The sequence below is a fragment of the Thamnophis elegans genome, chromosome 2, assembly GCF_009769535.1.
Source record: "Thamnophis elegans isolate rThaEle1 chromosome 2, rThaEle1.pri, whole genome shotgun sequence".
In the NCBI taxonomy this organism is placed as follows: Eukaryota; Metazoa; Chordata; class Lepidosauria; order Squamata; family Colubridae; genus Thamnophis; species Thamnophis elegans.
Genome location: NC_045542.1, coordinates 111,997,545 through 112,021,451, shown reverse-complemented (window position 1 = coordinate 112,021,451; position 23,907 = coordinate 111,997,545). Strand labels below are relative to the sequence as shown.

At 39.1% G+C, this 23,907-nt stretch overlaps 1 protein-coding gene across 1 annotated transcript in view; it reads left to right on the top strand.

Moving 5' to 3' along the window:
• The window catches only part of SUSD3 (sushi domain containing 3), a 55,957-nt gene that overhangs the window by 26,412 nt on the left and 5,638 nt on the right, over positions 1–23,907 (top strand). Inside the window, exons 2-4 of the mRNA XM_032208830.1 lie at positions 4,770–4,958; positions 9,929–10,076; positions 12,957–13,124. Of these exons, the coding sequence (XP_032064721.1) occupies positions 4,770–4,958; positions 9,929–10,076; positions 12,957–13,124 (505 nt within the window). The remainder of the gene's footprint in view (positions 1–4,769; positions 4,959–9,928; positions 10,077–12,956; positions 13,125–23,907) is intronic.

Genomic DNA, 23,907 nt, shown 5'->3' with positions numbered 1-23,907 from the left:
TGATCTGTTAAATTGTTCTCAATATGGAGAGAGCTCAGTATCTCTCTTTGATTGAGAAAAATAATTCTTAAAGAATATACCCCGCATTTTTCTATAGTTTTAAAAGAAACCTCCTTATAGTATTTCTCAGCATTATTTCTGAATCCTTCCTTTCTTTAACTCCAATGAGCAGCTAATCAGATAGATCATATCTGAGGGTTTTATTTTTTGCTGTTAGAGTCTAGAACATGTGCCACAGGCTCCCTCTGTGGGCATGCGCGCTGTCGCCAATTGTTCTTCTGGGTCCCCTCACACGCATGCATACTGGGTAGTTGGTCCAGCGGCATGCACGCGATGGGCAGCTGGTCTTCCAGGTTCCAGTGCATGCACGCACCGGAACCTGGAAGAGAGCAGCTGGCCAGTGCACAGGGATACTGGACTAGCTGTCCGGCGCACATGAGCTTGACAGAACCCAGAAGAGCAGCTCCCCACTGCATGCATGTGCACTGGCCAGCTGCTTTTTTCTGGGTTCTGGCATTCCGGCCCATACATGCATGCATGTGCATGCTCCACTTTCGGCACTTGGTGCCAAAAAGGTTAGATATCAGTGATCTAGGACAATTACATTCCATCAGAAAGTGAGTCCTGCTCAGCTGAGTAATTTAATCATTTGGATGGGGAAATTGCAGAAAATGAGGTTGGGCTTTGGAAAGGGAAAGGACCAAGGGGGAAGTAGGTATGGATGAAATCTGCTGAGAAAGTTGAAGCTTTGAGAAGGTTGGAGCCATGTGTGATCTAATAGCAGTTCTGTTCTTGAAAGCCATGGCTCTTTGCAGCTCATCTGCCTGAACAATTTGTAATAGCCTGGCTGTGACAATTCTGTCTACCTTTTCTTTCTATCCTACCCCCTGCCATTCTTTATTTTGCTTTGAGCAGTGCTGGCACTCTTGCTTCTTATCATATCCCTGGCTAATAATCTGTACCCAAGAACATGCTCATCAATAACTGAAGAAGGAAACCATCCGAGCAAATTTGCAAAAGCAAACTTTTATTTTCCCCTAATTATTGTATGCTATGATCTTCATTGATTATAGAATCTGATTGCATCAAAGTATATGCAAGTTTGTCTCACAGAAATTAGTTGGTTGTGTTGTTTATAGCACAGTCATACAAACTGCCCTTTTCTGTTACAGGAGAGACAATAATTTGGTGGACAACATCCTGCAGGCCTCCAATTAAACTAATTGCTGCCACTTTTGCCAACAGTGCAGTCATTGTCGATAGCACAGAGCAAGTTATATGTCTGCGATCTTTTTTCCTACCGGGGTTGAATAACTTTTCTGGTAGGAAAGAGGCCATGGAAGGACATTTTTAATTGTATCTTGACTTTAGGTGCCCTGTCCTAAAGGCCAGGGTGGTGGTGTGCATTCTCTCAACTCTCATCAATGTTAGTGATGATAAGCATTATTTTCAAATTAAAATAAAAAGAAGAATATGGTGACTTCTTTCAGCTGCAAAATAAGTCAGGCATAATGGAGCACTTGTTACATCTCCATCTACCAGTGAAATGAGTTTCCCACAACCGTCTTTCATTTTTTATGATTCTGGTGGGGAAGGTATTATTGCCTCAATTGGAAACCTGAACACCACTAAGACGGAAGAGCAGTGGTGGGCTATTGCCAGTTCGGACCGGTTTGGGTAAACCAGTAGTTAGACCTATGGGTGGCACCCGCCCTGGCACTATGCTGTCCTATTTCGCCATGTGCACAAGACATGAGTGAAGCGCATGCGCAGAAGGCCGGGCACATGCACGGATGGCGTACATGCACATTTTGGTTGTTAATTCATGTACCGCCCACCTCTGCCAAAGAGGGTTGAGCCACAGACATTAAAACTTGATCTAGATGGAAAAATACTATTCAAATAAATACTAAACCAAAGAGTAATGCCATAGTGCTAGGAAGACTTTAAACTCCAGGGTTTTGCAACTATATGGTAAGCATGTTTTCTCTTGATGGTATGACTTGTCATGGGATCTAATATTTGGTCTTTCTCCTTTCAGTTGCCATGCTTGACTTCCAATGTCCTGGCAGGACAATGGACAGTGAAGTCACTTGTAATATTTTTTTTTAATGAAAGAGAAGCCATACTTAAACTAAATTACAACAAGCCGTACTTAAACTAAATTCAGCTCTGACTGAATGATGGGGATTGGAAATATTCTACCATCCAGTCAGAGCTGAAGAGGGAACTAAGGGAACTGTCCAGAGGTGGTATTCTACCAGTTCGGACCGGTTCGCCTGAACCAGTAGTGAAAATCACAGATGGCGCCGCCCACTCACCCCGGCTCAAAAGCGCATGCAAGGAAGGCTGTGCATGCGCACTCACATTTGCGAACCGGTAGGGAAGGTAAGTGAATACCACCCCTGGAACTATCTGAGTAGCTATTAGATACTCTCTAGAACTCTAAGAATTGCTAGAGAGGGCTCGCTCTCACCTACCTACCAGGCATTCCATTTCCACTTCCTTTTTGCCCCCAGAAAACAACCCTTCCCGCCCATAATTTCAGGCTACATCCTATCTAAAAAACTGCAGGAGTTGGTGAAATAGCAGCGGAAACTCTAAGTCACCCACCATATTTGTGTCTTTTAATGAGTAGCAGACCAACTTTGGTATTCTATTCTTTCACCTTTAATATGCAATTCCTTAATTTTTTTTCTCCCTTCTAGCCATTATAGTGAGTAATTAACATCTCTGAGATTATTGGTGCTTTTCCCAGAAACATTTCTATTTCTGCAAATTCAGCTTTTCTCACAATATGTTCTGCATATTGTGCACATAAGTGTGTGTATATTGTGTGATTCAGCAGGCACCCTTACAGCTTTCAAAAGACCATCAAGACTTTGCTTTTTACTGAGGGTACTAGGGTAGACTGATGATTTCTGGAGCGGGATGATTAAATTACTGGGTTTTATTTTGGTTTTATGTTTTAAAAATAAATGTACTCTGGGAATTCCCCTTCTTTTGCACAATTCAACTTATTTCGTTATTTAAAACATTTATATAGCCACCCGTATTTCAGCAAAGTCTGGGCAGTTGCCAGGGAGGTACTGGTAATCCAAGGTGCCTCTACCTCTTCTGAATTCAGCTTGTACACTTGGAAATTCTCTCTGGGTATGGTTCAGGGGTGGGTTTCTCGCCCCGTTCCAACCGGTTCGGTTGGAACCGGGCCGGCGGCGTCCTCGTGCATGCGCGCAGTGCACGCATGCGTACTAGCGCCTGTGCGATGCTCCAGCTGCTCCTGGAGGATCGCGCAGGCGCTGTATGCGTTCTGCGCATGCGTGGAAGCGCAGAACTCGTCAAAACCGGGTAAGAAACGCGGGCGGGCGGGCGGATCCTTCGGCGTTCCCGGAAGTTACTTACTTCCGGGTTCGCCGACCAACCGGTTCGCGGGGACTGCCGCGGTATGCCTGGTATGGTTGAAAGTTGAATTGCAAAGTCTTGAGCATTCTCTTGCAAGGATGCAAGATAAACATACCGTAGTTGTTCAGTAGTATTAGCATTATTTACCAGTGTTATCTTTTTTGGTAAATTACAGTATCAATTGATATTTTCTAGTCTGTTGGCTACTGTTGGGTTTTTCATATCTGCTCACAAAACACATAATAGCACTTTAATTGCATTATTTCGGAAGACTTAAAGGTTCCACTGCTATTCCATTACCTCCTGCAGCTTCTAGGGTCCTTTAACTTAATGTCTGGCTCTAGTTCTATGGTTAAACGTTTATGTATATACAGGTAATCCTTGACTTAACACCATTTGTTTAATGACCGTTCATAATTACAACCGCACTTGAAAAAGTGACTTACAACTATTTTTCACACTTATGACTGTTGTCCCCATGGTGACATGATCAAAATTGGACCCTTGGCAACTGGCCTGTATGGTTGCAGTGTCCCAAGGTCATGTGATCACCTTTTGTGACTTTGCACCATATGGAAGCCACACTCAGTTAACAACCATGTTACTAACCTAACAACTGCAGTGATTCACTTAACAACTGTGGCAAGAAAGGTTGTAAAATGGGGCAAAATGCATTTAACAACTGTCTTGCTTGGCAATGGAAATTTTGGCCTCAGTTGTGATCATAAGGCAAGGAATACCTGAAAAGGATTTGGATTCTTGTTGCTTTATACAGTTCTCACCATCTCAATTCTGATTATATTTTCTTTCATCAGTACAGGTTTGATTCTTTTGCCTTTTATTATACTCATCTTATTTTCTTATATTTCTGTAATTAAAAAAATACATCTACTTATATCTCCCATCTAATTGTTATCCTCCAATTCTTTACTTATTTAGACATACACTGAGTGATTTCTTGTTTCCTTTTGCTTATCTCTAGATATCAGCATTTTGTTGGGTAAATGTTCTTCTATCTGTGCTGCCTTTTATTTTGCACCCTTCTCCAACTATTTTCACTATCAGCAAACAGCCATTTTGCCTTCTTTTGCTTTTTTGCATTTCTGGATATATATTTTTGTTTCATCTTTAAGAATGTCTCAAATTCAGAGTGCTTTCGGTGCACAATTTATCATTAAGTCCATTCTTTTAAGTTCTTAGCATAACTCTTTCCCACAGTTCTATACCAGATGCTTACTCATTTCATCGCAATTGTTTTTAATCTCATGATGATATTCAGATGCATTCATGCTAAATACGTTTCTGTCCAAAATACATGGTGATAAAAATAAAACCACTGCTTTTATTCTTCCCTTTTGAATTCCTAGGACAGTGCAGCCAGATATTTCCCCCTCATTTTGGCTCATCACAGATAATCTACGGAAATGGTACCACTATTGGCTCTGTAATTACATTTCATTGTTCTGAAGAGCATCAGCTGATTGGTCACGGAGTTGTGACATGCATTTGGAAAGAAAATGCTACACAATGGACAGCTGACACTCCTTCATGTATGCGTAAGTAGTTTTTTTTCCCCATTTCCCTCTCCCTGCTAAATGATTTATATAATCTTCAGAGTCTCTCTCTAACATGTAGGTGATCTATACTACTGTAAAAATGGATGACAACAGTTGCGAGACAGAAGAGCAGATTTTAGACTTTGCAATTCTATTCATTTTCAGAGATTGCTGATTATTATCACAGAAAGACTTGATGCTGATTAGAAATGCCACAGGCTTTTTTTTAAAGATGAAATTTAATTTAAAATAATGTTACTCTTTCATTTATTTCATTTCTGTTTCTTTAAGTCTTGCTTGATATTTAACTAATTAATTAATATCTGAGATAGATATATTTGCTCAAAACATTCCAGCTCAGATAAATGTTCAGTTTTAAAGTCTAAATGTGTTGATGAAAAGGAGTACAGGTATTTTTGTGCGTGTGTACACACACATACACTACACACACATACATACACACACACAGTTAGGCTATTGTTTTATAATTGCAAAACAGAAAAGCGGTTATAGATTCACGCTAGCAAAGTAAGTCAGACCACAGCATTTCTAAAATTGCATGTAAACCTGTGTTCTTGTATGTTTCCTGGAAAGTGGGTGTCAGCATCATAAAAACCACAAAAATCCCACAACAATTTAAAAACTACTCCTACGTTTCTCATTGGTTTTGGTGGATTGTAGGCCATTCAGTCAGTGGACTGCACCTAACTCTATGAAAGTTAATGTCTTAAGAAGTATGTTAGGAAGAAGGCGGCGCTTAGCAGTGAGAAGATGGAGTTTCAGGCTATTCCTGAAATTCCTCTATACCGAAGGATTTTTGGACGGGTGTTTGAACCCTAGCTGTCCCGGAGACGACAGTGAAAGGTGAGGGGAGACCCAGTGACCTCAGAGACGTTCGCAAAGTCTCTGGGGGGGTGGTATTAACCCCTCGTGCCAATTCCTTTCTGGATTAGCTGCGTGCTAACTGAAACTGCAGGTTGCCCCTAAGAATGGCAGAAGTGATGTCATCTGGTAAGCTGATTTTATTATTCAAGAGAGACTGTCCGCACTAAAAGCTTAAGCTAATTGAAACCAAAGAATAGAAGAATTTAGCGGCGAATTGGTTTTTTTTAATGGATTTATGGCTGGTGGCTACTTTACTTCTTAAACGCTTCAAGAAACTCTTCGACATCCTCCCCCCTCTGACTCTCCCTAAGTGGATTGTAAAGTTTATTTTCTACTAATTAGCCCATCACGATCTGACATTTTTATTACTTGGCTCTGTTTACGATCAGATAAGATTGCACAGCTTGCAATTTTTAACTGCGACACATCATGGCGTCTCAAAATACCTCTAAGATTTCACTCCAGATTCTTTTTTCCGCATGTCGAGAGCTTTTTGACTCTTACCAGAGACTGGAAAGAAAATTGGATCATCTGATTTTAAAATATGAAGTAAAAACTGAGATCGTTGAATGTTTAAATGTTCCTGAAATACAAATGGAAAATGTGAGAAATGGCGTCTGGTCTATCTCAGAGGAAGAAAGGAGGGGGGGAGCTATAAAGAAGACTCATTTAAAGAGACAGAGTGCAGGAGGAATGGAAAATCCACCCTTGAGAATTAAAGTCAATTTGAAAAATTTTACAAGCCCGGGACAACATTATTATTTCATCACTGACACTCAGAGTCAAAAGGTGCGAAGATATCTTTGTCTGGATTTGCTTATAAAAACATTTGGTAAATTTATCCAACGAATGGCTATTGGACTGAGAAAATCTCGCTGTTGGAGGGACACAGGCTGACAGATGGGAGAATACAACTTAAAATTAGCTAAATCTGATTACTTTAATTTGTAATAGATATAGCTGAATAATAATTGACATTGATGGTAATGTATATAATATGGAATTGGCTAATAGACTGAAGAATACAATTGAAATCTAGCTAAACCTAATTGCTCTCTTTGTAACAGATATAGCTGAATAATAACTGATATTGATAGCAATGTATATAATGTGGAGTTGATATGATATATAACAATTGGATATGAGAAAACATTTTTGAATTATACATAAAGAGTATTAACTACAACAATTATTACTATTATAAAAACTAAATAAAATACATACAATCAAATGTTAATCAATACTGGGAAAATGTTATGATATATGATATAATTAAATATTATGGATGTTCAGCTAAAATAGGATATGAGGATTTGATGCTAATAGAGGATTTTACAAGCAAGTAAATGAAAGGTCAGCATGTGTTATGGATTAATTCTTTGGCATAGTTAAGGATGAAGGATGTTTAAATAACTATAGGTAATTAAAACTGAAGGTATAATGATGTTAATATGGTAAACATTTGAGTCAAGATATTTGAATTAATATGAGTTAATGGAAGAGAAGCACCAAAGCATGTTGTAACCAGCTGATATACTTCTTTTTTTTAATAATAGATACCTGTGTTTTGTTTTCCTTTCCTGCCTTGTCCTTTGTAGTTTTTGTCCTTTTTTGTTTTTTTTTTTTTTTTGCCTTTTCTTTTTGTTTTGTTTTTTTTTCCCACTGGTGTGGGCAGGTATTGTTCAAGATTATTACTTGTATTAATATTTTTAAATAATAATTACAGTCAAATGAAAATGGTGGAAAAAAAAAAAAGAAGTATGTTAGTCTTCCAAATGCTACTACAGTTTTTTCTGCTTTTCCTCTAACATAACCCAGTTAATCCCAGTTAATCAAGTGCATTAAAATAAATTCTTCAACTATGCCATTTTTTGTGTGATTTTAATAGGATGATAAACAACCATTTTGAAATTTTCTTCTGCCTTTTTTATCTGTGGTTTCCACTTCATTTGACTATTCTAGAGAGAAAAGGTTGTGTTAAAAATATATATTAAATATGTTTAGAATATTTCTAGGCTATCCTAAAGGACCAGAGCCTTCTCAAGGCAGCTTATAATAATAAAATCAAAATGCTATAAAGAGCATAATAAAAAATATTAATAACGCCCACAAACATTCTGCCATAGTATCAAAATTGAACCTTGTGTGGAGTTGAAACCAGAACAGAACAATAGAATCCCATTTAGGAAAAGTCTTGGTAAAAAACAAATGGAAGTTTAGAGCTTTTACAGAAAACCTGGGAATGAATGGGTGGAGTGTGGTCCTACTTGCATTAATTGGCTTAACTGCTGTCAAAGAAAAGAAGGTAAGAAGGATTTCCATTCCTGAAAATGGAAGCAGATCAACAGGAATGAAGGTGAACTTGACCCCAATCAGTTTTAAGGCTTTAAATAGTAAAACCAGCATTTGCGGTTGAGTTCAGGACCTCACTCATAAAACTGGCACACTAGTGATGTTGGATATTCTGACTGCTTTGCTCCCACCAAAGCTATGTTCTACGCTAGCTGGAGTTTCAGTACCATCTTCTGTAGCAATCCTCTGAAGAGAAAGCAAAGTATCTGAGGTTCCTTCCTCCTTCCATTCCTCTCTTACCACTGAAGGCAAATCAGCAATGGAAGCATGGAGAAAAACCACCTGACCAAGTGACTTGAGATATTGGCAGTGGACTCTCTACTGGTACATTGGGCCTTAATAGTAGGGCTCAGTCATACCATACCTTACCTCTAGCCCTATAGTACTGATTATGCAGTCCAATGTTACTGTATCTATGCATTTGATTTCTATCCTACCGATTGCTTCATCATTACCATTCCAACCATTGTTTATCCACTGCAGGAAGAAGGCCTCTTCTGCATGTTTCCAAGCAATAAGGTTTCCTTTGCCAGTTGGGCCTGCAATACTAGCTGATGTCGTCACTCCACCTTGTTTTAGGTCTCTTTTGTGGATGCTTTTTATCAAGCGGGATCCATTCTGTGACTGCCATATAGTCCATTTCCCATCAGTTCTTCTTGCTATGTGACTAGCCCATTTCCATTTCAATTATTTTACTCGTCTGATGGCATCGTATATTTTTGTTTGTTCTCTTATCCATGTGCAGGTTTTTCTGTCTTGTCTTGTGATGCTGAGGTTGTATCTTTCCACGGCTCTTTGTGCTACTTGTAGCTTTTGTATTGATTATGAGGTTAGTGTACATGTTTTGCTGGTGTGTGTTAGAACAGGTTGCAATGGCTTACAAATACAATAAAAATACAGTGCAAAAAAGACAAAACTTCAACAGCGACCACATAAAAAAGCCAATATTCTAGGCAGCATAAGCCAAAATCTCTCTAGAAGAGTTTAAGTTTCTTCCACAAAGCGGTGAGGCTTGGAACTAGTTTAACTTCAAGTTTTAGGTGTTGCTACTGAGAAACAGCTAGATAAGCATTTGTCTGAAATGGTATTGGGTTTCCTGCCAAAGCAGCCAATTGGACTAGAAGACCTCCAAGGTCCCTTCCAACTCTGTTATTCTATACAGTGTCATCGGGGATCAGCTTCCATGACCTGTAAATGGGAAATCAGCTGCTTCTCTTGACACAAACACAATGTTAAGGCTGATTTCAGGGAGAGGGGGGAGCACCAAGGCTTTGTAGATTAAAACCAGCACTTTAAATTGCACGCCAAACTAAATACAGTGATGACTGCTGGCGAACATCCAGGCCACAACATTTGATACCAGCTGAAGTTTCCAGACAAGCAGCCCCATATAACGCATGCTACAATAGTTTAAATAGTGGTGACAAGGGCAGCAATCATAGTTACAAGGTCCTCTTGTCCCAGGGATATCCTGAAGTGGTGCTTTGAAGTTACTACTCCCCCTTTTGTTTTTGTCTGAGTTGTGTTGGAGTACGGTAATTGCTGTGCAAAGTTCCTCGTGAGGATTTCATTGCTTACTTATAAATAAGAGGCTTTTAAATAGTTGGCTTTGAAATGTTTCCAGATAGGAGCTAAGTCAGAACATTCCTACTGTTGGTGCATTTAATTGCAGGGGTATGAAGGTTATATCAAGATGCAGGTGTCCGCCTCTAACTGTGTTTGCTTTATTCCAGCCATCTCCAAGTATGATACCTTTGGATTTAAAGTTGCTGTGATTTCTTCCATTGTGAGCTGTGCCATTATTCTCCTGATGTCGATGGCTTTTGTCACCTGTTGTCTTATCAACTGTATTAAGAAAAGTGAAAGAAGAAGGGCTCAAAGGTGAATCTGGGTTGAGGCTGTTAACCAAAGTGGCTGTAAGATAGAGCTGTTGCTCTACTTCTGCTTTTCTCTTAGTAAATGCTCATTTCCTGCTCCTGGCTGCAAATACAAACAGGAAGGTTCTCATCAGTGTGCATGTTCCATATGACCGATTCTGCAATTTTTAAATAGAATTTATAGGAATACTTTTTGGTGTTACTTTACTCTTAGTTTAACTTCACACTAGTAAGTCTATGAGGTAGAGTCTTGGCTGAGAGCAAGGACCAGCCTGAATAATCTAATAAGGTCTGTTCAAGCAAGGGCTTAAATCTAGATTTCTCAGCCCCAGTCCAACACTTAAGCATTGGCATTAAGCCATTAAAGTGGCATTAGGGTAGAAGAGTCACCATTCATGCATTTCCACCTTCAAATCTAGAGAATGAAATTATCTTCCTTTTGGGCAACTATCTTGATAATGTAACTTTTCTCCCATTTTTAATTTGTCAGCCACTCAGAATTGTTCTGGAATTGGGCAACCCTAGAATGTGCCCATTACATTACATTACATACACACACACACACATACATACATATGAATATGTTCTCCAACTATGATAAGGTCCTATCATCACCCATGTTTACTGACCTTTTGGCAGAAATACAGGTTTTTTTTTCTAATTTTGTTAATCTGATTCAAGATTAAGCTGTTTCAGGAGAGTTCTGGGCCAGTTTAATTTGAGAGACCAAGTTCACAATAACTTTTTGTTCTACCGACTGCCAGGATGGCAGCTTTTACAAGTCAATTAATTTGTCAGGATCTGTGAGGTGCTTGGCTGTCTCTGTGGAATTTCCTAAAATGGCTTCCTCAGATTTCTTGCAAGGCAAAGAAACAAATCTTTAGCCGTAGGGGCTCACAATAATATGCCAAGGGAGATGGAGGTTTACTTAATTGTTAATTTAAGTACATATGCATGCCTCTTGAATCAGTGGTGAGATTCAAACATTTTTGCTACCAGTTCGGTGGGCATGGCTAGGTGGGGGAGAGCTGTGACTGAATGGCCGTGGCCAACATGACATCACTCATGCTCATGCCCACTCAGTCACATACCCCCCCCCCACCTAGCCATGCCCACAGGAAAAGGTAGGAAATTTTTTAGGATTTTTCCCTATCTACCCCTGCCCTCCCTTTGCTAGTTGCCCCCACTTCCTCTCCCACCACTGCCTCTTTGGTTGGTTATCTTCCATGGTGGTTGGTCCAGTCTGAAAAGCAAGCTGACCAGAGTTTTCAGTGACCCTCAGCTAGCTGCCGCTGCTGGGAAGCAGCTGGCTGGTAAAGAAGTCTCCCAGCCACTGCCTCATTGCATACCAGCTCTCAAAGAGGTTGGCAGCTGGCCGCAGGCCACTGAAAAATCCTCTGCTCAGTGAAAAAGCGGCTGTCATCTTCTTTGCACATGCGCATCCCATTGCCTTGTAAGTCCAAGCGGGCTGAGCAACTGGCAAGAGGGGGACCGATTCGGGGGTGTGGCCAGCCAGCCATCACTACTGGTTCGCCGAACTGGAAAAATTTCTGCCACTGGTTTGGGTGAACCAGTGCGAACTAGCCAAATACCTTCTCTGTCTTGAATCTTTTAGTCCCTTAAATCCAATCGGTCTCACAATTCCCATTCATACATAAATCCCAGTCCTTTGGTTCAACTTCCACAACAGAATAAAGGTACCATATTGTTTTATTGCCATCGTCCTTTAATGGCCATCATATTTATCTACATTACCTCCTCACTGTTATTGCTCCAGTTGAAGATCAAATTGGCACTAGTGCCAATTGGTCAACCAGCTCCTGTTCTCTGTTTAATTTTCCATTTTTTTCCTTACCATACCCATTGGTCATTTGCATTCATTTGCAGTCCAAAATTCTCCTCGATCTTCCTGATTCACTCTCACCTTTGCTTTAAGTTCATTTCCCTTCAACATTCATCCTGTATATTCATTTCAAACCCAAAGATTCTTCCAACCAAGCACTCCAACTTGATACCATCTTGATACCTTATCCACATATTTGGAGAAATTGATTTTTCAGGATTCTTTCCTGTGTGGAGAGAATCCACATATATATATAATTCACACATATTGTACTGTCATTATTCAGAATTTCAGATGATTTTATAGAAAGATGGAATCAGGAGCAACAGGCACAATTTTGCATTTGCAATAAAGATGAAAAGGGACCCTTCCACTAAATGGGAGAAAAGCATTGCCAGTATTGCCATCACAATTTTAGCTTATTTAAGTTATATTGCATAAGGCCAACATCGTATAAAAGAGAGACGATAATGGCGGAGGGATTCATGATAGGCATGTGAATTTCAGAGATTGTCAGCTGTCTCAACCTGGTCAGTTAGAAAAGAAAGACTCTCGAATCCATTGTTAAAGAAAATACACTTTACTAAAGCCAAGTGGTTACAGAGTAGCAAAGCCGGATCTGAAATTACGTGCTCAAAGCATTTGGTTAACTCTTCTTTCATCCCCACCCCCACCCCATTGGTTATCTTAAACTATCCAATTACATTCAAACAAATTGTTTTGGCAACTGTCCCTAGCTTGGCGGGATGGATGATCTCACTTTTCCATGACCTTGGAATGGGTAGTGACTCCCATTGGACCACATGAAGAATAGTTCTGATTCCCTTCATCCCAACTTCCCCTTTTACCTCCCTGCGTGTCCCTCCCCTCATTGCTTATGGCAGACTGGCATCTGGTGAAGTATGGCTGGTGTAGTAGGATGACAGTCCTGACGGAGACTTGATGTGATCTGCTATTGCAGATGTTTGACATTAGTCACATTTGCACAGTACACATCTGTTGTGATCTTCTACGGATGATAACAGTGCTTCTTTTTAACAGGGATATGCAGTTCTGGTACCAGCTGAGAAGTGAAGAGCTAGAAAACATGCAAACAGCATACTTTGGTTTGAAAGGCAGGAATAACAACAACAACAACAAAAATATTAAAATCCAGGCAGAGTCTGATGATGGTAGTAATGTGGTGTATGACAACCAAGGCTTCTGCAGGTAAGGAAGAGACCAATTGGTATTGTGCTGCATTTCCTGAGCAGTTTTTACACATGACTGGACAATCTACTTACCACACACCTCTCAGTACTCTTTGTCATTTTTGTGAACAGCTCCATCTTGCAGAGTGCCTAAAATGACTCTGTCATTCAAAGCTCTGTTGAATGTTCTGTTTTCCACACAGAAACCATATTGTAAAATAAACCTCTAGATCATTTTCAGAGTTGATCCTCGAGGCCTTCACTGCATTCCTTCCTCTAATTTAAAATGCACCACTGTAGTTATACTGTGCAGTTTTATTTATGATAATGCTACATGAGCTATAAAAGTTAAACTGCAGCTCCAGTCATTCCGCAGATCTAGAATCAAGCTGCATATTATGCTCAGTGCATGGCATGCTAGTTTATCTCCCACATTTAATTTCATCCTTCCAGGAATGGAAGAAATGGAGAACAACTGACAGTAGAAAAATCTTCAGCCTCTTTATTTGTCTGTGTAACAGCCAGTTTGATGGTTAGTTCTGCAGGACTTGTAATTGTGGACCAAGAAGTTGTTCCATGCATACCAAAGGTGAACCGTTGTGGCATCAAACAAGAATAGGGACCATATTCATCAGATTTATTTGGGTGATAGGGGGAAAGTAGTCCAATTTGACATTATCAGCTTTAGTGTTTTTACTAACACTCCCAAGAGTGTGTATCTCCTCCCATCATACTGTAATAGTATAGAAAACCTATATCTCCTTTATCTTTAATTATACTTTTAAAATGATGTGAAGCTTCAAGTTGTGCATTAAATATAATGCATATGTTTAACCCTAAATGAACCCATATGATGATTTACCTTTGAAAGTAATCATAGACTGTTTTGTAGTATTTGTTACTTAGCTAAATAAAAGTTCTCACAATTAGTAAAAAGATTCCATTTTTTAAAATAAAAAATGCTAAATATAAATAAAGGAATTGCTTCACTGCCGCAATTATGCTGGGAAATTAAAACCTACTTTCACTATTTCACCAAGATTGTTCCCTTTTAGAGAATCCAAAATCTAACACAGGTGCAAACCCACCCACCCCCACACACACTCATATAGGAATGAAAATGTACGTAACAGGACAAAATTTGCGAGAATTTTGTCTGTTAACTACTTAATGCCATTTCGTCTCTTTGGAAGACAAATCTGTTTAAAACTGAGCTTCATTAGCTGCTCCATCTTGTTTCTGATAATGGGAAAAGTTCTTACTGCGGCATCTTCCACACTTAATTTGTGAAAGTATCACTGCTGTTGTCGCTGCTAGTGATAGAAAGAAAGCTAAGTGTAAAATGGCTGCTGTGCCTTGCAGTAACTTGCAAAGGTCAGAGCAGATAATATAATAGCCTGCTGCTCCCGCTGTATGGCTATCCGAGTCTCCCTAAAAAGCCAGTCCTATGCACCCCATTAGTTAGTGCTGCCTTGTACTGGATCAGTTGGAGGACTTCCAGCATTCAATTATTCCTGCTGCAGTTTCCAGTCTACCAACCACTGGGCCAGAAATTGCCCTTGTAGAAGGACAAAGGAATCTCCTTATGGCCTCATTAATACCACTTTAGCTCCATAGGAAACCTTTTTTATACCATATCAAGCCCTTTGTCCATCTAACCCAGCCTTGTCTCTGCTGACCAGCAACACCAGTCTTTCTTATTCCTATCTGGCCTATCAATTCAGGGTGCCAGGGATTGAATTTATGACCTTCCCAAAGGGGCAAAGAAACTATTGTTCTAACTTACCTTTATTATTTGGGTTACAATGTACATTTCTAGTATAGTATATACCAGTGGTGGGATTCAATTTTTTTACTACCAGGCGTGGCATTGTGGGTGTGGTGTGGTGTGGCTTTGTGGGCATGGCAGGGGAAGGATAATGCAAAATCCCCATTCCCTCCCCACCCCACTTATCTGCTTTCCAGCTCCGTTTTCCTGTTCAGGGAAACAAAAGAAGATCGGCTGGGAGGCAGCAGGGCGGGGCCAGCCTATTTGCCAGTTCTCCAAACTACTCAAAATTTCCACTACCGGTTCTCCAGAATCTGTCAGAACTGGCTGAATACCACCCCTGGCATATACACTTTAGTAATAATCGATATCTTTATTTTTCTCCATTTTTGCCTGGTAGTGGTTCCTTGCAAAATTATTATTACCAGTAACTCAAGGCAGTTCTTCCTAGAAGTTCTGAGATACTGACATTTTTTAATCTTCCAAATACAGGTTGCCCTTGACTTACAACCGCAATAAAGCCCAGAATTTTGATCCTAAGTCCTAATGGTTGTTAAGTGGGTTACGGTTGTGGGTTGACTCGATTTTCTGACTGTTTTTATGTTAACCATTAAGTGAATCACAAGTCATTAAGCAAACCCTGTGGTCATTAAGCATGTATGCAATAGGTGGGGTGGGGTGGATTGCCATTTCCTGTTGGAAAATAGTTAAAAAGTCACAAATCATAGCCACATGACCGCAAGGTACTGCAACTAGTCATAAGAGATTAAGAGCAAGCTGGGTGAGTGGGTGAGGGTCCATCACTTACCACTTTGCTTGGCATATGATTGCTACTGTCTCCAATGAATGACTGGCATACGATAGCAACAGTAACAAAGTGTATCACCTCAAAGGAGCAGCATATGTCCATTCCTCTGGGCTAGCTGCTTCCTGCTTACTTTAATGATTAATCCCAAAGTTTTAGTGATGGTGTCATACTCCCACGACCATGGGGGCTGATTTTTTGAGCCAACTTGAGCCATTTAACCAATTAAAAACTAAGAGGGGGAGTCAGTAGAATTCCCAAGCTATGATGGGCCTAAGAATGTGACTAAACACAAAAGAATAACAAAGGAAATGGAACTGGAATTAAGGTAGAATCTTCCATCTTAACTTTAGGTTTAGTTTGATTTGTTTTATTGATTAGTCTCATGAGCTGCCCTAAGGATACCTTTGTCCCATGAACCAAAGCAAATAACATGCGATATTTTTTTACTACATCTATTTCAGTAACACTGAAGATCTGTATATGGCACTCTCTCTATATCAAATGATATATTGCCATTGGTCCACTGGATTGTGTGGAAAATGAACCTTGAAGCTGACAGATGAGATGCCAGTTTTGTGTGTCACTTAAGGGATATTGTATAATGAATTAGATAGAGTCAAATGATTCGAACACATAAATTGCTGTTAACAGCGTGGCAGTAAAGAGGAATGATTGGAGTAAGAGCAATCTCAAAAAGGGCCATCATGTCTAATGTTAGAAATCCAATTGGAAGACAATAAATTATATGTCATTTTTGCACCCTATTTCCTAGATTCTTGTCCTCACATAACAATTGCTATTTTTTTTAACATTGTTATGCCTCTCTAAGCTAAGACAATGAGCCAAATAGCTAAATGCTCTGGAAACCTATGCCAAGCTTTTATCCACCAAGGGCAATTCCTTTCTTTATTATCCTGAAAGCTTTATTATCCTGAAGCTGTCAACTTTGAACATTAGACAGTCCTCACATTTATCTTAATTTATTTTAACAAACGGCTGAAAGTTTCTTTTCCGTTACTTGGATGTTATTACAGCATCCTGCAAAGCAATGCCTTTTTTTCCCAACATGGGGGCAAATATATCAATAGTTTAAATGGTTTGCCATTGAAATCCTGGATGGTCAGAACAGAAATTTGTTATTCAGAACCAAATAAACTTACTGCATGGGCTCATTCTCCCATATGCTCCTTCTTCTTTAAGTATTGCTGCAAGAAATGAATTTAAAGTACTTGCCCTCCCTTTTGTTACTATGTGATTTGGCCACCTTTAGATGTCAACATGTTAAGGAATGTTTAGATTTTGGCAAAAAAAAATGTTTAATGAACAGGGGATCCCTGGAGGCTAGAAACAAACAGAAGTGTTCAAAAATCCAAGAATAAAGTTATAATGAATAATAAAGCAATGCACTTTATTTTTTTAAAAACAAAGGAGGCTAATCACTGAACATTAATTCATTCCAATCAGCAGTGTAAAAGCTAACCCAGAGATCCAAGTAGTTAATACTAAGCTATGAAGAATGCAGTACATTCAATTAAAGGAGAGAGAGGGACAAAGAGTGAGTTCAGAGAAGGGCAGGGAAGAGATGATTTCTAGAAGCAATTGATTCTAATGGAGCTCACACAGAGTTCAACTATATAGGCAGAAAAAACAGAAAAATCAAAGTAGAAACTAAACACACCAGAAGACTTTGTGCCAAGGCAGTTGAGCAGTTCAATGTAATGCCAAAAGAGTCTGAGGCATGCCAGCAAGCAAATAAGTCAGTAGCTTTTGAATTCAGCATTAATGGCTCTTGCCATAGTAGAAAGGGCAGGAGACTTAAAGGTGTGATGTTAAAACTTTATCCAGAGCAAAGACAAAAAGTGTAAAGGGCAGGGATGGGTTGCTGCCGGCATTACTGCCAGTTTAGCGTGCAAAAAATTGTGTGCGTGCACACTCGCTTCACTCATGTGCACACCAAACACGCACTTTGAGCTCATGCAAATTTGCACCTAAAAAGGTCTGCGCATGCGCACAACCTTAGAAAATGCAAAAAATAAATAAATTGCTGCAATGAAGATTGTTCTGTGCATGCGCAGAACCAAAAATCAAGATGGCGGTTCAGGCAATAGAACCGGTTTGGGGGCGTGGCAGGCCGAGTTCCTACCTACTTGGCTGAACTGGTCTGAACCGGTAGGAACCCACCTCTGGTAAGGAGACAGCATTCATAATGTCCACTTGTTTGTACGGGCATCACTTGTTCAGGGAAAGGTGGTACAAAAGGATATTTCTTCAGAGAAAGGAAGATTAGCGTTTTGGGGCAGAAGAGTAAGTCGAGTCAATCTTTCCTGGAGATGCTGCGCTGGATGAGGTTTCTTGCTGGGGTAAGGAGTTATCCAAGAACACGGATAGCACACATAGTAATACAATGGACAATACAAAGTGTGCTGTCTTCTCTGAACACCTGTTCAGGAATAGCATAAAGAGGGGACTGTAACAAAAAGATCATTAGTTTAGGGATTACTATCTTCATAATGGGTGGTAAGGAAGAGTGATAGGAACTATTGTTAACAAAGAGAATCAAAATGCAATTGTTTGGTTGTGGTATTGGGTTTGGTTAATCCTTCTTACTGTATATACTCAAGTATAAGCCGAGTTTTTCAGCCCACTTTTTGGGCTGAAAAAAGCCGCCTCGGCTTATACTCGAGTCAGTGAAAAATTTGCCCGAAATGGAGGAGAAAAAGGGGCGGGGCCATGCCGCTGGGTGACGCTCGTGAATGGCCCGGCGCCCCTGTGAGTTTCCCCTCCCTCTGTGTCAGTTTGCCGCGCAGCGCGCACCGCACCATCCCCCCTCCTCACGTTCTAATGTAATGCAGGGCTGTCTTACGATTCCCCTTCCTCCCCCTCCTGCCGCTCTGCAACGATGTCCCACCTCCTCCTTGTTATGGCAAGCAGCCACATAACGATGTCCCAGAGCTAGTTTACTGTTTTTCTTTGAAATAAATATTCAAAAATATTATTGGTATCTATTTTTATTTTTGAAATTTACCGGTAGCTGCTGCATTTCCCACCCTAGGCTTATACTCGAGTCAATAACTTTTCCAGTTTTTTGTGGTAAAATTAGGTGCCTCGGCTTATATTCGGGCCGGCCTATACTCGAGTATATACGGTATTTTCAGGATTGACATAGAGGAAGATAGTCTAACAGACTTCTTGCAGGATTATCTGGAATGAGTTTGAGCCTGCCCATTTTAAGGATTGATGTGCAGTCACTTGTGGTTTAGACCTTGGTTCTTATTAAGTGTTGGGAGATGTTGGGAGCTTAACCAGGATGATTGTGTACGCATCTTCAGGATGGAGGTAGTATTATTGACCTGAAAGGAGATGATGATGCATCCCCTCTTCAAGAAATCATTGGTCCAACTAGCATATCTAGATAAGTGACAAATGGTCTCCAACCTTCCCTTTTTTCCTGGAACTCCTGAAATGATGATTTGTCAATGGAATTGAAGCAAGCAATGATTGAGAGTCCAGGGCATGAAGGGTTGAAGACACCAATTTTTATTCCCCAACACAGACTTCTTTCCTCATACAGATAACCTATTTTGTCATCACCAAATAGCACCTGGCAAAGAAGGGTGAGACAAATCTTACCAAAGATCTAAACTGACCTCCTGAAGGAGGACTTTGAACTTAGACCAAGGGTCGTCTGTGGCTGCAGGACTGCAGGATCATCATCCTGATAATTTCTTATGAAACATCATTATATATAGTAGATGCATCCACCAAACTATGCAGTCGGTGAGCTACAGGTGGGTTTCTGGTATGTAGATTTGCAAAATAAATGTTTGATTTTTCTAAAAACTCTATTCATTTTTTTAAAAAAGCTAAAGAATTTTGATAAAAGTTATTGCTAGTTTATCTAGCTGAAATTGTAAAAGGAAAATGTCACTGGTTAGGTAATCTAATTGCTGGTTGAACAGCAAAAAAGCCAATGGGCTTCATTAAGTAGGAGAGACTGTCTTCTGAGGATTGGTTGCACAGCTGCTACGTACCAATAACAAAGACAAATATTTTGGTTGGTTGGTTGGTAAGAGCTACTGTTTGCACTGTTCCAGCCTAAGTATTTGCAGGTTATTTTTAGATGTTGATTTCTCTCTGAAAGACTTATATTATGGGAGTCTTTAAAAGGTTAAATCAGGATGCTTTTAGCTGAGAGTTGTAGTGCAGGATTTAATGAAAAGAAACACATTGAGCCTCCAGGAAAATTGCCATTGGGAAAAAAAAAGAATAAACATTTGAAATGAAATGGATTATTGCCTGTGGGAGCTTACAAATAAAAAAAAGCAATCCAAGGTTCAAATCTTGACTAGTTCACTTGGAAATAAAACTACTAAATTCAAAGGGTTTTCTATTTGAGTAGACAAGGGCTTTAATCACCTGTTAAGATGCTACCATATATATTTTTTCTGCCACAAACTGACTTAACAATATACCTGGAAAAGGAAGCGCTACATCAAAATGAGTGAAATTGCTGTAATATGTTTATTTTGCTGTAAAGATCTAAAACATACAAGAAAGTAGAGCTTATACCTAATTATCAGGCTCCAGTAAACAAAAATTTCAGTTACAATAGATGTTTTATTGTTAAAAGCAGCCGCAAAATCTAATAACACTGCATATTTGAATAAGTGGCATTTGATGTCACAAAACTAGCTGTTCTATTCCCAGAAATAATAACTACTTCTGTTATCTCACTTTGTCAATGAGATATCCATGCCATTTTTCTAAACTAGTGTTTCTCAATCATGACAACTTTAAGCTGTAGGGACTTCAACTTCCAGACTTCAACTCCCTAAGTGTGCTGGCTGGGAAACGGTGGGAGTTGAAGTCCCTATATCTTAAAATTGTCAAGGTTAAGCAAGACTGATCTAACTTATGTCTCAGATCATTGGAACGTTCTACATTCAAGGCAAATAAAAGGCACAGGGTTCTGCTAATTGTAAAATCCTGCTTGTATAATCATCACAGTCCTACAGCTGGTTTCCAAAACAGTCTTTCTTTCCTGCTGTTCATCCCACCCTGGAATCGGTTTATTGTCTCTATATTTGAAAGCTTTATTGTGTCCTAATGACTAAGAGAAATTCTATAACTATCTGCTGAGCAGTCCTTTTAGGCATAATGTTGTTTCAGAATTAGCATATAGAATTGCAACCATTGACACATTTTTGCTGATTTTTCTGATCTTTCAAAACACTGTTAAATTACTATTCATCACCACATCTCAAGGCATCAAATACCACAATTTTCCCCTCCCATCCCATCCCATCCCATCGTCCCTTCCTTTTCCACATCTTCAGTCTTTCATTTATTTAACTTACACACAATTTTTGAAGGAACGCAAGTAATACAGTTTTTAAAACAATTAAAGAAAAACCAGCAATAGTAACTAATTAACAGCAATAGGTTGCAACTAATTAGGCCGAGTATAAAAGAGATATGACTAACAAATCAGCCTCTCCCAGGCCTCCTGGAAAACCAGGAATTGTGGAGTTCAAAAAGAATGTTGATCTAGATAGAAGGGCTGATACACAAGAATCTATAAGCAGTTTCACTAATGGGCTTTGGAGCTGGATGGCTGCCAGATATTATTGGATTTATAGATTTAATCTGTCTGTCCCCAATCTGGTGACCTCCAGACTTTTTAAGCATGACTTTCATCATTCCCCCTCAATGTGACTATCACTAATAATAAGTGGTATCTAGGATGCATATTATTGGGGCTACTTAGATTTATTACATGGCGATCCTTTAAGATAGGATAAAGTTTTCATATTAAATATGTAGGATTTTTTTTTCAGATGCTGAAGTCTACATGGGAAATAACCAGGCATAGAAACATTTGTACCTTTTTGCATTTTTATGGGTTGTTGGGAAACTGGGCTGGGAAATAATCTCACGTGTAAATTACATATTTATGCTGTATTTTTATGAGACTAAAAGTACAAAAATCACTTGCTTTGTTGGTTTTGTCACCCAATTTCAGTGGCAAAATTAGGAAATAATCTGATGGTTACAGAGGTTAGACAGGAGGGACCAACCCTGCTTTATGAGCTCTATATAGTTTTCATATATATAGGAACGGAAGACCCATTAAAATCATCTTAATGAAACATTCCCCAATATTATATTCAAGTAGTTGGAATTCTAATCAAAAACATGAATGAGAAAGGTAGACAATAAGATATACTACTCTGGTGTAGCCTCTGTTTTCTAATATAAAGTAATTCTTTCTTTTCCCTTCTGTTTTCTGTGCTCTGGCATTTGTTAAGCCTCAATCTTACTTTTACTAACTTGTTTTTTTTTCTAAATCCTCAATCAACACTTTTTTAAAGGTTGTAGGACAAATTTCTGTCATTTATCTATTTAAAGCTTCTTTCAGCACCTATTCCTGTGGATAGGAATAGTCTTTGAGGCCATAGAGAGCTCAGGGCAGTGAGAAAAATATTTGTTTGAAAGACCAGAAAGTATTAACAGTACTTGATTAGTTGGAGCAGCAGAATGGATCGATATAATGGAGTTCCCTGTGTTTGTATGACTTCAGTATCCAAGTAAATAGATAGGACAGTGGCCCACATCCTTTTGGGCACCAGGGATTGGTTCTGTGGAGACGTTTTTATACGGACTGGAGGGAACATGGGTTCACATCTTGCCTGCATCCTGCAGATAGGGCTTCCTTGTTTGTGCGGCTCGGTTTCTGGCATGCCTTGGGATGGTGCTGGTCCATGGACCGAGGGAGGGGGGGACCCTTGAGATAGGAGACTTAGATAAATCACAGAATTGATATATGGCATTTTTATCCCTTTAGTGATTTGTCGATGTTGTTATTGTTGTTGCTTGTTGTTGTTGCTGCTGCTGCTACTACTACAACGACAACGACTACTACTACTGTACTATTTTTATTAAGCGGGGCTGTCCAACTCCAATATGCCTCTGGACAATGTAAAGGAAAAAAATAAAATAGACTGTGAAGCACCCGTGCAATTACTTCACAGTTTTGCATCGCAACAATTATTAGTGAGGGGAATGTAGGATTCAAAACACCAGGAGAATGAGGTTCATGTATAACCAGTATGGAATATGACAGTTGAAAGTAAATAGCAAAGCTCTATGCCTGTTTCTTAAATAAGCAGAAATGATATACAGGCAGAAGGATTATATAACATGGACACCACTTTATTACGACTTGTTTTGATTACACTTTGTATACCCCCTTGATTTTGGGGGGATATAGAGTAGCATAAAACTATTTTGAATTAAAAGATAGATAAATCAGTGATTTTCAGATTGTTGTGCAGTTTTGAGTCTAAATAATTTCCTTTTGGTGAAGACAACGAAATCAAACAATATTTAAAGTAATGTAATTCTGCTTTCTTTATATAGTATTATGCTGTTGCAAACATTATGCTGTTCCCTTGTGCCTGATTTTCTCATAAAGAATCTATTACTGCCACTAAAATGGATATTTTGGAACAAGAATTTTTGTTCCACTCCCTTTTGGAAGAAATTTATTTACAAAGCCATTTTTAACATCTGTCAGGAAATATATGACCACACTTATAATGTCTTAACTGTGCGGGCATCTTTTTATTGCTTGTGCTATTAACATAATTATCCCTTCTGGCAAGAAGCAATAATAACAAAGGAAAATTAAGGGAATTTTTCTGAATGCCATTGATGCTTACTGTACTTTTTTCTTTTTTAAAAAGAGCAATGCAAAATAAGACCAAAACTACAGACACCAATCAAACTGTCAAAAGATACTGCTGATTCTACAAGTGAAATCTACATGTAAATACAGTTATTCATATGCATTTGTAGGAATAAAAATGCATATTTATGCACATGCCCATCCTGTTGTCATATTATGTACACCTTTGATGCATTTCTTATAAACTAAACTACTACAGAATTTAAAAGTACAAAGAAGTCATCCCTCTGTTGAAATGATAGCACTTACAATATCTACTGTAGTTTCAAATTTACAGATGCTGCTAGACCCCATAGTCATTGCTTGATTGCTGTAAGCTAAATGAAAGGTGAAAATTTAATTAACTGCTAGCTTATTACAGGAACTAATGCATCTCAATGTATTCTTCCATACAGTGAATGTGGTATAATCGAATGAGCAGCGTTGGTGACTCCACTTTCTCTAATTTTTGCAGTTAAGAATTAGGTTTAACTATATTT